The sequence below is a fragment of the Vanacampus margaritifer genome, chromosome 1 (assembly GCF_051991255.1).
Source record: "Vanacampus margaritifer isolate UIUO_Vmar chromosome 1, RoL_Vmar_1.0, whole genome shotgun sequence".
In the NCBI taxonomy this organism is placed as follows: Eukaryota; Metazoa; Chordata; class Actinopteri; order Syngnathiformes; family Syngnathidae; genus Vanacampus; species Vanacampus margaritifer.
In genome coordinates, this window is record NC_135432.1 from 45,570,567 (window position 1) to 45,584,707 (window position 14,141).

General features: G+C 40.6%; 1 protein-coding gene across 6 annotated transcripts in view; it reads right to left on the bottom strand.

Moving 5' to 3' along the window:
- Positions 1-14,141, bottom strand: part of dicer1 (dicer 1, ribonuclease type III) — a 167,088-nt gene that overhangs the window by 30,027 nt on the left and 122,920 nt on the right. For all 6 annotated transcript variants that reach the window (XM_077558777.1, XM_077559962.1, XM_077557977.1 and 3 more), the window contains 4 exons: positions 9,393-10,098; positions 7,491-7,643; positions 3,982-4,605; positions 1,802-2,057 (listed from right to left, as the gene is read on the bottom strand). In XM_077558777.1, coding sequence (XP_077414903.1) covers positions 1,802-2,057; positions 3,982-4,605; positions 7,491-7,643; positions 9,393-10,098 — 1,739 coding nt within the window. The remainder of the gene's footprint in view (positions 1-1,801; positions 2,058-3,981; positions 4,606-7,490; positions 7,644-9,392; positions 10,099-14,141) is intronic.

Genomic DNA, 14,141 nt, shown 5'->3' on the forward strand with positions numbered 1-14,141 from the left:
ACTCATTTCCCAATTTTTTTTTGTACATTTCGTCTGTTTTATTTGTTTGTAAGAAGACAAAGATCTGACCAAGTTTTTCGTGACGAAGCTCATGCACTTGTGGATTGTTGCGTGGTCGCTGCTTCACTGGCGTCTCTACAAAAACCCGCCATGACTATTGGGAGCAATACCGGATATCCGCAAACATAACGTATGTCCCAAAAAAGGATCCGACTAAAAACAATGGCCAAACTGTGCAAGGCGGAAAAAAGACTAACAAATGGCCAATAATTTGGGCAACAAAATTCAAAATTACCTGCCAGGATTTGCAGCTTGCTAGCAGGTGGAGCTTCTTACGAAGCTACATTGATATTGATATGTGACCGAGGGGGGTATTGTTAGTATAAATGTACAAAAGTTATCCCATTTATTCAGCAGTATAACCTTGTTTGAATCATGTAAGTTGAAGTTGTCTGTGAGAGCGGCTAGAACATTTTGCAATTGACTGAACTTTCAGCGCTGAAGAAAAACACATCTGCATTATTATCTGCGCAATGACTAATATCCATGATGGTTTTCACATTGCTGCTGTGTGCTCCCCCAACCTTTAAAGCAGCAGCAGCTGTGTAACCAGGGACCATCCTATTGAAATAAAAAGAGAGGGCTCAGCAAAGTGTGCTTCAGAGCGGTAGGAGATTGTAACTGTGCACATCTCTGTCCGTTTTCCTCACGAGCAAAAATAATCTAAGTCTCTTGTCTTCCTTCCTTGCTGTTGCTTATTCTAGGTTGACTGAACCTGACAAACAGTAACTGTAATGCACCATTTAATTTCTGCTGACAATTATGTAATTCAAGGTGTAGACAGGGCTCCTGAGGTCCTCTGGCAGCGGCCTTTTAACTGTTCCTAGGGTGAGGACCAGAACACACGGTGAGGCTGCATTCAGCCGCTATGATCCTCACCTATGGAATAGCCTGCCGGAGGGCATCAGGTCCGCAGAGACTATTGATGTTTTTAAGGGGAGGCTCAAGACACAGGTAACTCATTGGGGAAAGAAACCGATGAGTGACACATAAGAGTCGCCAAACACCATGCTAGTTGTCTTTAACTAAGTCACTGGCAATGAGTAAAGTCTCTGGACAGTTCAGAACAACGGAATGAAAAACTTAGAAAATGCTGTGGTGGAGTTTTATATTTCAAGATTGTTGATTTGCTTATTTCACCGTCACTTAGAGGCATTTTCGACTCAAGACAGATCATCTAATCATCATGCGGAAGTCGAGCCTATTTCCCCCTTGTGGAGAGGTCTACCATTTTGTCCTTGGTGTCTTTTGAAAGCTCTTTAGTTTTGCCTATGGTAGCCGTTGTAGTCTGACAGATTGTGAGGTGCACGTGTTTTTATGCACCTAACAACCTCAAAAAAAGTGCTGCTAAGAGAGATTAATAAATTGACTTTTTGAAGGCACAGTAATAGGTCTGTGAGGGCCAGAATTCTTGCTGGTTAGCACATGTTCAAATACTTGTTTTCAGCACTAACATACAAATACATTCTTTAAAAATCATGCAATGGGATTTCCTTAGTTTCTATTTTAGATTCTGTCACTCTCAGTGGACATGCGCACCTACGAGGAAAATTTAAGACCCCTCCATTATTTCTATGTGGGTGAACTTGCAAAATCACAGAGTGTTAAAAATACATTTATGTCCACACACGTTTTTATGTCGCACCATAACATAAATGAGAATTTACTACAGCACTAAATGGGTTTATTTTTCATATGACAGAATGAGCATCCAAAAAAAGATCTCCTGCAGCAGTCTCACCTGTGATTGTGTTGTAATGGTAGGAAGCATGGGTAAAGGCTTGTAATAGGTAAGCCTTGTTCCGAAATGTGTAGTTGATCTTTTTTTCAAAATTCTCGAAGCCAGAGATAAGGTGGTTGAGAGTTCGTTCTGCATCTGGATGTTCCAGCATGCAGCGCGGTGGGATTTTCAACCAGCCGTAGCACAAGTCACCTGCTGTGGATGTAGGGCTAAGCTGAAGTTCTTCTGTCAAGCTCCCTCTCTCAAGTGGTAAGACCTGTTTCCATAGAAAAATAAATAAATAAACAAACAAATAAATAAAATAAAGACCCACACAGTGATTGAGAGAAAACCATGTTACTATGACATTCAGAAAAGACTTCTTGCATTGCTTGTAGTAGGTCAGTTTATTTGCCAATTACTGTAACTAGTTTAGTTTAATATTGTTTTTTTTCTGAGAGCTCAGTATTCATTCGGTAATCTTACCGATTCGACATGTCATCATCACTGCTCTCTTTTTTTTCTTCCTCTTTTTCTTTTTTTTTGTATGTGCGTGAATATGTGCATGTGCGCATGTGTGCATGTGCGCGTGCATGTCAGTGTGTGTTCATTAATTCACCTAAAACCTTTTAAAAATCTCATACCGTTCAGCTAAACCAAATACTTAAGAAACCAGCTAGAGTCGTGTTGTCAAGAGAACCAAAGAAGGATCAAAGAAAAGAAAGAAAAGTGAAATCCAGCACCGACCAGACATCACCTACGACATCCCGGGTTACAAACCAGAATCTTTCACTAACCCCAGAAACATCTAAATTCCAACAAATTAGGGAGACCTCAAGAGAACAAAGGAAAGACTGAGGAAAGGAAGGAAGGATAGATGAAGCAGAGTGAGATCCACAGACATCAGCCTTCACCGATTCAACAACCAGAGGAAGAAGCAGATTGTATTTGAATTTCGGTAGATGCTGGTGTGGTGGATCTGGCATGCATAAAAACCTCTACCAAAGAGGGGAGCTGTCGACCCCCCGGCCAGGACAGAGCAAGCAAGCGCCAAGGCACAACCCCCGGGCCCCGCAGGGGCCACCGGACGGAGAGATGACCCAGGAGCGTCCCCCACCGCAACACGGCCCGCGCCCCAAGCCCAATGCAGCTGAACGGGGCACGGCACCCCACCGGCCCAGAGCCCACGATCCCCTCGACCCCCACCCACCACAACCCAGCCCCGCCACCCCCAGCACCCACCCCCCACCCAGCCTCCCGTACCCCCACACCAAGCCGCCACCCACGACACCACCCCCCCAAAGCCTGGGGACCCGCCGCAACCAGGCATCGGTGCCGGAGAGGGGCCGGACAGCAAATCGGCGAGGGCACCCGTGCCCACCCAACCTCCAGCCACGTGGTGGGGCGGAACACTGGGGGCGGAAGGGGAGATGGGAGCACTGGGAGACGGGCGGCACCCCCGAACCCCAGGCCTAGCGGGGAAAGGTCACGGTCATCACGACAGCATTACCTAGTGAAAGCTAACCCTGTTACTGAGTTCGCCAGCTCTACCCCTACACCGTGGATGTGACCCCACCCAGTGTATATTCAAGTGTGCGTGTGTGGTGCATTAAAATTGGGAGCAGGTGAGATGGAGCAGAGGAAAATGATATCCACCTGCTTCTCAGACTATGCATAATTTTAAATGGATAATGAGAGAGATGACCTGACACTTGGGGAGGACTAGCCATCAGGAATTTCATGAATTTCTAGGGGAAAAAAATGAATTTCATGAGTTTCCCAAATGCCCAGTCCATCCACAGCGAAAAATCGAATAGTAATTAATGGCTTGATTTTGGACGAACAACGAATCTGCATGTTGGACACTGCACCACCGCTCCCCAGGAAAAATTCAGGCTCAAGAATTTTTTGGTGTATATATATATATATATATATATATATATAAATAAACATTGTTTCTTTATTTTTTTGTTATTTTTATTATTAAGTATTCATACATTTGTAACATTTAAGTTATTTTTGTAACCACATTGGGCTTTCCTTTCATTAACAGAAGGATACCAACAACATACCAATTTTGTCTAAACATGTATGCATTTCACTACTGTTTATTCTAACCCTAAACCTTGAATAATTGAGTTTGTGACATAAATATGGAACAATTTGAATTAAGATACGCAAGAATTATAAAGCCACCTCACCTTCAAGCCCAATGAGCAAAGGAACATCTGGGCAGCTCTCTCTCCACAGCTGGTCAGATAGCAACCAAGCAGAGCCTCAACACAGTCAGCGATGCTTTTATCTGCTATGCATTGTTCTGTGTGCAAGTCGTAAGAGATTGACTGCTTTCCAAGCTCAGTGCCGTAGTTCTCCTCTGATGGATTCCAAAAACCCACCACAAAGTCATCCTCCTCACCTGCCTTGCTGGGGTCCAGGTAGCACATAGCGTCCCATGAGCTGTAGTCAAAGTCCTCAGCTGAAGATAGTGTGGGTAGTGGCTCTGAATAGTGCCGGGCCGAGGGATATGGGTTTTTCTTTAGGGCCTTCCATTCATACGGGGTCTCCATAGATGGTGATGGGCCTGCGGTATGTGTTAGAGAGGGCTGGTAGCTGCTCAGAGAGATTTTTTTACCAAATGCACCAGATCCTAGCAGCATATTGTCGATGAATTTGATGTGTTCCTTGTAGTACTCCAAGTCATCCTCCATGTTGACCTCATCTTTTGGCTCTTTCTTTAAAAGCAGGTCTCCCTCATCATTGACCTCGGTCATCACTTCACCACCGTCATTACCAGAACGCCCATTAGAGAAAAACTCTTCTTTGGCCTAAATGAAGGCAGAAATGCAGAAATACTATATGAATAAACGCTACAACAAACGCAAATCTTATTAGACGTGTACGGTTTTGCAATCATATTATGTATAAAAATGCAGCATTTTAACACAACCTGCACTGTGTCACATTGTAACACCACAACAAGCTTGATTAGAGTACCGGTCACTTAAGCCAAACTCTCAAAATCATTATCTTTCACATCATGACAACTAAGGTACATGGCTGGGAGATCATTGTAAGCTGTGCGCTCCACAGTCATGGTTTCATTAAGTGAAATGCACACAATCTTGCTCAGAGGTGGCCCTTGAAGGAGTCCTACAGGGTTTGCATGTTGCCCTTCTCCAACACAGCTGACATATGATCAGCTCATCAGCAAGCTCTGCATAAGCCTGATTAACAATCCTGTTGATTGGAATCAGCTTGTGTTGGAAGTGGGAAACCTCCAAAGCCTACAGGACTCTGGCCCTGGAGGACCAAGATTGCTCACCTCTGATCTTACTCAAAACATTCATTGTGCAGGTGGGAACAAACTATAAGTAAAAAGCAGTGATTTTGATTAAAATGGTTAAGTATTAAGAGACTTTTCAGGCATTTTGCTTTCTATGCAAATTGCTGTTGGTGACAATTGCTGTGACTGGCTCTGTTAGACAGGAAATGCAAATCAGTTGTTACTTTTGTTTCCCCTCCAGTAACCTGCCTGAGTACATCTTCTAACCCATTTCATGAAGAAAAAAAAAATCTAAATACAAAGTTAATTTAATATATCATTATCTTTACTAACTACATGGTGTGTTGGGAGTAGTTAGATAGGAACTAATGGTAGATATCCAGTGGGACACATTAAGAGGTCCGATATTCTCAGGTTTATTTAAGTTTTTATAATTTCAGTCCATACATTTTGTTATTTAAATTACATCTTTAATATTTTCTTTCCAATGTTTGACGTCAACCGGATCATTTCCAGCCAATCCTGGAGCGTGACCTGTTCGTTTAAGGCGACCCTGATACGATCTGGCAGCCCGAACACATCTGGTACAGACACCGGGTTTAGATAGACCACAATGCATTGCGAGTATGAAAAAAGAATGGCGCGAGCATAAAAGCAATACATACTATGGAAATAATTTTAGTTGAAAAATATGTACGACAAAAGCTTATACAACGGCTATTTTTTGCGCTGTTACGTCATGACAAGTACGGTATTCACGTGATATGCAACGAGGAGCAAGTAGTGAGCTGGCTGTCCAATAGATAGTTCCTACGAAGTCAGCCAGTGGGTGTGTCCAGCTCCCTTCCACCATATTGTCCCCGTTGCGGCTCGAAGCGAAGCCTAGACAAAAGTATAAACGACGCGTATTAAAACGGCTAAATTGACGTCAAGAAGCACGAAAAAGTCCACGTTTTACCGGGAAAGCCTGCAGGCAAAAGAACGCCAGCGGTACGATGCAAAAATTGGACTGATCGCCAGGATCCCAATACAATGAAGAAAGAAGATCACGCCAGCCACCGGTTATGTACGTTGGCACCATGAAATACCTTATAAATGCGAAGAGTGCATAATCCTTTGAACAACTAAAGGCATATAAATCTATGGAGGTAACAGCTGTGTTGTGGATGGGTATGCAAAGTGCGCATGACCATGAAATTCAACGTGTTGATAGTGACGGCAAAGCTACGTCGTAGCTAGCTTAGCTTATATGCATTTATGGAAACTACAGTTGTGCTCATTGAAGTACGCTGGCATATTGTTTTTGCATGTGTGCATGCTATTTTACTGAGAATATGTATGATAACAGAAATGCCCTTTTTTCACTCGTGCTAAGTGGTTGTGTAAAGCCATTTATTGTAAGGAGGCATGTAGGTACTGTTTTTTTTTTTTTACTACTGAGGGATTTAGCATGCAGGCGCTAGACTGGACAGGAACGGACAATGTGCACAATGTAAACGTGCTTAGTAGAAGAAGAAACATTAAAAGGAAAACTAATTAACCTGTGATGAAGGGATCTGAGCAGATCTGAAGTATTTCATGGGTTCATCTTTCTGTTGATACTGGCTAACCAGTCTGCGACGTGATCACTGATTTAGTGAAATCACCTTCATGTGCTCGGACCATTGGAATGGAATAGAATCCTAATGTACAAGTTCCGTGAGCTTTCTTGTACCATGTACCCAACACGAAACAACCATATTGGTTATGAAAAGGTTTGCAGAAATTTGCTGTTTGCAGAAATTTACACAAGTGCGCAGTGCCGCCGCACAGTGCCTTCTGGTAGGATAACCAAAAAATATGGTGAGCGCACGATGTGGTGACGTCACACAGGAACTATCTATTGCCAAACAGAATGAGGCCACTATATATTAGCCAACTACTGTATATAGCGCGGGGCTATGTAGTGAATGAGTGGTTAGGGAATAAGGGCGGACATTCGGACACAGCCACTATTACTTCTTCACAATTATAAAACCTGCATTTTACTTTATTTTCATCGTTTGACTAACCCGCACTTGGCAATGGCATGTATATTATAGTTATTGCTAAAAGTATGAACAAAATATATTTTTCTCTCTCTATATATATACACGTCAGTAATAAGAACATATTTTTGTAGCTATATGCATGTGTATATGCAGCATATGTTGGATTTAAGTGTAGATGCAGTATTGTGTCACATTGTAACGCCATAGCATAGAGTGGCCAGTCACTTTAAAGAATAACCAGACTAAAAATCATTACCTTTCACATCATGATTAACGAACATGGCTGGGAGGGTCATTCAATCTCTCACCCTCTCAGGGGACTAATTTAAATACCATAAGAAAAGAAAAAACTGCACTGAGCCTTGATGGAACGTATAAGAGTATGCAAACCACTGACCTCATCTGAATCCAATTTGTCAGTAATGCTTTTGTCTTGGTTGACCACATAACCAGGAGGCAGCCAGTTGACTGGGGGATCAAAGATGGACACCACCATCCTGCTGGGAAGCCCTTTCTTCTTCCCTAAGCGGTAAAGGTTACAGTTGCTCACCTAAAAATTGGGCAGGCAGGAGAGGACATGTCATCAACAGTGTAAGAATAAATGTACATAAGTCATCCCATATTTACTCTTATAGTATTGCAAAGCATTTATTTAGTGGTATAACCTTGTTTGAATTATGTAAATTGACGTTATCTATGACGAGAGCAGAGCCCCGTGAGAAAAAAGCATGGCTCATGCTCCTGCAGCTGGAAAACAGGAACTGTGCCCTTATCACAAGGTAGCGGCTGAAACATTTTGTGACTGAACTGTTAAACTTTGACTGTTGAAACTTTCTGTGCCAAAGAAAAACACGTCGACATTAATATCTGTACAAGGACTTATATCCGTGATCGTTTTAATGTTGCTGCTGTGTTCCCCTCCCCTTTAGAGCAGCAACAGCAGTGTAAATAGGGAACTTCTTGTGAAAAAAAATAAAAAGAGGGCTCGTGAGAGTGTGTCTCAGAGCTGTAGGAGATTGTAACTGTGCACATCTCTGTCCATTCTCCTCACAAGCAAAAATAATCCAAGTCTCTTGTCTTCCTTCCTTGTCTGTCTATTAAATGTTCTAGGTTGACTGAACCTGACAAACAGTAACTGCAAACAGTAATAGCCGATGCAGATCCGCAGAGACTATTGATGTTTTTAAGGGGAGGCTCAAGACAAACCTTTTTAGTTTCTTTCTTTCTAATTGTATAGTCTTTTAGCTTTGTTTATGCCTTTTCTTCTTGTGTTGAACTGTTTTCTTTTAGCGTTTAACTTTTTATTTAATTGTTGTCTGGTCTTCTCTTGCGGGTGGGCGGTCGTCCCGGGGGCCCCTTGGCCCTGGGTGATCATGGGGATGTTGGGGGGAAAGGATGGGTTATCTTTTTATTGTACTATTGTACTATGGTTTTAATTGTTTAGCACCTTGAGTTGCATTTTAATGTATGAAAGGTGCTTTATAAATAAAGTTTGATTTGATTTGACAGGGCACTATAAATAAACACTGCTAGTGGCACCCACTGGAGGAGGGGGCTGCTTTAGTGCCCGGGGAGCAGGTCCGCCAAGCCAACAGGAGAACTGCATTTACATTAAATTTTTCAACAGCAACGACTACAAACTCACCTGTTGGCTGCTCATTGTGAGAAACTTTGGTGTTTCTGTTAGCTTGGCGGACTTTAAAAAAGATGGGAGGGGAAGTCGTTGCAGCCTTAAACTGATTCATTAGCGCCCTCTGCTGTGAAGTTTACTGGCATTTGCATGTGGGGATCACTGGGCATTTGGGTGCGCATCACGAGGCATTTGTGTGCGGATCTGCTAGGAAGAATTTTAGTGCCAAAAGTCACGTGACAGCGGTAAGATTGTGCCAAAAGTCACGTGACCGTTATCCGTAGTTGTAGAATTGTTTTTTTTGTACGTGAAGGATTTTTTTGGTACATGAAGGATTTGTTTTCATACTGGAAAGATTTTAGATTGTACTTGAAAGATATATTTTTTGTATTGGAAAGATTTTTGTTTGTACTTAAATTATATCTTTTTTGTAATTGAAGAAAAATTCCTTTGTATGTGTAAAACATACTGTATTTTTTCTGAAGCAGGATATATTTTTTTGATAGTTACAGTTCTTATCCGCAAAACAAAATGAATCCAGTTGTGAATGATGTTTTGTATTTGTAAAACACACTTGAGTTCGTTATACTGCATGCATGCATGCATATATATATATATATATATATATATACTGATGAATCTCAATTCTATGGCAATTATGGGACTCACCTTCTTGCTCCGCATGTAGCTGAGCCTGCCCTCATGGGCATCAGGGTAGGTGCAAAACAGATATGTGGTGATGGCATGCTTGAGGAACGAATCACCCAGCATTTCCAGCCGCTCTAGGTTGAAACCGTCACTGGCATTGGATAGGGTCAAGGCCTGCAGGATAAGACCAGGGTTGGGCCCCAGGCTTTTTATCGAGTCTCCTGTCACTTTGCTGGGATGCAGGACAGCAGAAAGATTGTGTGAATGTGCTTTGTGAGCATTGAGACACTCTTCGGCCTGGCTGTAGGCTGAGGTAGCATTATTTTGGTGGCCCGAGTTCCTTCCTAGTGTACATTCATCACTATGCTGTGGAGGACATGTGCCGGGAGTCTTCAAGCTGTGACAGGGCTGCACAGGAACTGAGGTAGGGTTTTGCATTGTTTCAGGGCTAAGCAGTTCAAGAAGGCTACATTGGGAGCATTGGCAATTATGTTGGTGACTGTGCTCTCCTGCTGGGAGACTACTGCCACCATTGTAAGGAATTAGAGTAGATCCGTTTGCAGAGTTCGTGCCACAACTGACGATGACTTGGCAATGAGGGCTGTCATCCATTAATAAAATGGAATCAGGTGACTGCTGCTTACATTGAATGTCATTAACCTCAGTTAATGATATGAATATTTTGCTGTCAATTGATTTCTTCCACCCAAAGTCCAAGTTTGGATACCTGCCAAATAGAAAGACAATATTCTTTTTTACTTAACAAAAAAACATTTCTTACCAACACTAGACATATTAAGTGGACATTTGTAGTAGTATTTGTATTCCTTGATATTAGTCCCAGTGAGAGCTTTAAAATGTAAGATAAGAAGAAGAGAAGAACCAATGGATAGCATACAGTATTACATGACTGCAGTCACTGCAAAGTCACATAAGATGCATTGGTTTAACCTCACAAGCTAGATTGATAATTGTGATTCACTAGCCGTTAGCAATGAGCTAGGTTGCTCCAGCTCTCGAAGAGGGGTCCATGGGAACTCTCAAGCCCCTGTGAGCCGTCTTGTCAGTTGGAGTGACCCTAAGCCACTTGATTTTTAGATGTGAAGCGTATTTTATTCAGCAACAACAGAAAATAGTTCGTAAGTGTAACACATAGTAGTGCTCTTGGCTTGCTTGCAGTTATGTGGTGTCACTTTACAATCAATCAATCAAATCTTTATTTCTACAACACACAGACTTGACTCAATTTCCTTCCACCCCTTGTAATATGTGGTTCCCTGGGATGCCCCACATAGAATAAGTGTAGTTAAAAAACAAACCAACCCCCCCCCCCCCCAAAAAAAAATGAAGAAACACCATCTAGTGAGGAAACACTGAAGTACAAAAACATTAAATAATAAAATAGAATAAAAGTATATACTAAAAAGTGCATCTAAGTAAGCAAATGAAAACTAAGAGTACTAAAAAAATATATAAGATAGAAACACTATAATAAATAAATGTAACAAATAACAGTAAGCTATAAAAATAAAATAGAATAGAGTAAAAATAAATGATAGATTAGAAAAGTATACAAGGCTAAAAATAAAATCTTATTTAGGTTTAAATGACAAAAGAAACACATACACAGATTAAAAAATAATAATAAAAATAAAAAGTCGTAGTCAATTTAAAGCTTAATTCAAAAAGTGGGTCTTGAGTCTACCTTTAAAAATATCAACATTCTCTCTAGCAGGCTATTCCACCGACGAGGGCCGGAAACTTGGAATGACGCCTCACCGTGGATCTTAGTATTGGGTTTAGGTATCGTTAAAAGGCCAGTGCCGGAGGACCTGAGGGTCCGTGAGGGTTGATATAGTAAAAGAAGATCTGTGATATAATTGCACATCTGAGAACTTAACAAGATAAATGCGTTCAACGTTGTGAAAAGGAGTCACTATAACACAATTTAGCAGTAATAAATTAAATAATAATGCATATATTTGTGGCGACTAGCGTTAAGTTGTATTTTACAATTTTAAATATGTGCAGAAGTCTGCAAGTTACTTATCATGTTAAAAATTAGGACACTCTTAATAAGAAAATAAAACACCGATCTCTTCTGGGTTGTATGCAGTAAAGTGTCATTTTTAATGCACATCCGTATTGGTATTGCATCATATTTGTGGGGACTGGGGTCAAGTTGTATTTTACAGTTTTTAAAATATGCAGAATTTCACAAGTTACTTCATGTTAAAAATGTGTCAGCTCTTAATATGAGAAGAAAAATACACTGAGCGTTCACCAATGTCTTACAAATGCAAGTATGCCATGTAGTGATAGAAAAATGACCAACACAAATCATTGTCACATTTTTCTTTCTTTTTTTTAACAGTACAGTACCTATATTTTATTATTATTATTTTTAAATTGTTATAAAATTACTGATTCAATGACTAAAAAATGCAACCATATTTCTATTAGGTCAACATTTCTTCCCATTCTTATGTTTTTCCGCCCAAAACGTTTAATGATGTTTACTATGTTTTTTTTTCTTCTTCTTAATGAGCAGTGGAACTTGTTGCGTGAGTGAATGGGTTTGTAAAATCACAAATACCTAATAACTATGGCCAGCAGAAGGCTGCAGGAATTCAGAAGAGGAAAGGGCGCTTTATAACTGTGTGTCAGTCGGAGAGTGTGATTACGGAAAAGAACTTTGAAATGTGTCTCCTGTGTTTAAGTTGAAGACTGTACGCTGAGTGGGTGAGTGAACATTTTTGTATATGCGAAGCATTGCTTATTATTTGTGGAATGAATGGAGACATACACAAACGTTATTTTTCAATAGGGGGAGGGGGACACAAACGGGAAAATCCCTACCCTCTAAGAGCTAAAGTTAGTAACATGGAGGAACCCAGTCCCCCGACCCTTTCCCCCAACTACCTCTTCCCCCCCCCCCCCCTTTTTTTTTATTATTTTTTTTTTTTAATTTTTACGTTTGTTATAAAATTTGAATTCCGGTGCCCTACTGGGTCACCTGAAGATGCATATTCCGTGATCATCACCCATCCCAACTTATTCATAATACTTTTCATTTAACTCTTTGACTGCCAGACGTTTTCAGAAAAGGGATGCCGTGGGTGCCAGCCGATTTAAGCATTTTGACTAATCTTTCAAGGTCCACAGAAAATTATGTGTTTGGACTATGGAAACACACATACTACAAAATGAAAGATTGGACTCTCATGTTTCATCAGAAAAAAAAAGTTTGTTTCTACCTTATTCCGTTTTTCAGTAATCAACAATAGAAAATGGTTAGTTTCACCCAAATGCTCTGTTTTGAAACAAAATACGGAGAAATCAAGCTTTTTGTGAAACAATATTATTTCATGCACTCTAGTGAATTTGACACCTTTTTTTTCTCCATGAATGATGCCACAAACACCTAATCAGTGCTTTACTTCTGTAAAACACTACCACCAACAATGAAAAAGTGTTTTTTGATAGCAAAATACGTTTATTTACATTCAACAGTGTAACAATTTGACAAAACATTTTGGCAAACTATTTACAAATGTGTGCAACCGTGGTACTATTTACAATTGTGTGGATGTTTAAAATACAGTTTTTCTTTTTGTAACACTCCCCTGCGTGCAAGGGGACGCAGCAGGATTTGCACAACAGATTAGTTTCACTGCGATTGCAGACGCTACACTTTTTTGCTGGCTTTTTTTCCCGGGGAATAGCAAGTATATACTGCAGTGTGTGTTTGGCCATGTTGCCATCAAGTCTACTCTCAGGATCATGTTACGGTGACGTTACGGTGGTGTTACGTCTGGCTTCTTCATGTCCTTCAAATAAGGTGCTTGATAAGGTGCAGTTTGAACTGGTGAAAGAAGTTGGCGACAAGGAGGGAAGGTACATCATGATAAAAGGGAAACTAGAAGGTCAATTAGTGACATTACTCAATGTGTATGCTCGTCCGGAAACTGGGAAAGAGTTTCATGAGAAAATATTCAATCTAACATCTTTGGAAACAGAAGGAATATTGGTATGTGGCGGGGACTTTAATGTGGTGTTGAATTACAAATTAGAAAAAATAAAAAAACAAATACATATATATATTAATGTAATGATGTCAATATTGGATGTACTGGATGTATGGAGAGAATTACATCCATTGGCTCAGGACTATACTCACTACTCTGATGCTCACGCTGTGTATTCCAGAATTGATTACTTTCTGATGTCTAAGGATAATATACATAGGGTTAAAGATTGCAGGTTAGGAGTGGCTGATATTGCAGATCATAGCGCAGTCTACCTAAAATTTCATCTAAATACCATGAAAAAAGCAACAGTATGGACTTAGAGACTTAATGAAGGTGTACTAAACAATAAAGATCTAGTTGGAGAACTGAAAGGAGAAATACTTAAATACAAAGAAGAATATTATAATGTAGAGGTGGATCCAACCATTTTATGGAACAGCCTGAAGGTGGTGATTAGAGGCAAACTGATCTCATACACCACATACGCTAATAAAGTTAGATAGAAAAACTATCAGACACAGACTACGAAATTAAGACAACTGGAACAGCAGCATAAACGGACAAATGATTCTGGAATACTTGACCAGATTAATGATGCTCGGAAAGGTATTAATGATTTTCTTTTGGAGGAGGTGGAAAAAAAGCAAGGTTAATGAAACAAACGTACTATGAGGGAGGATCTAGGGCCATAAAAGTTTTGGCGAGACGCATAAGGAGGCAACAAGCCTTAACTGCTATA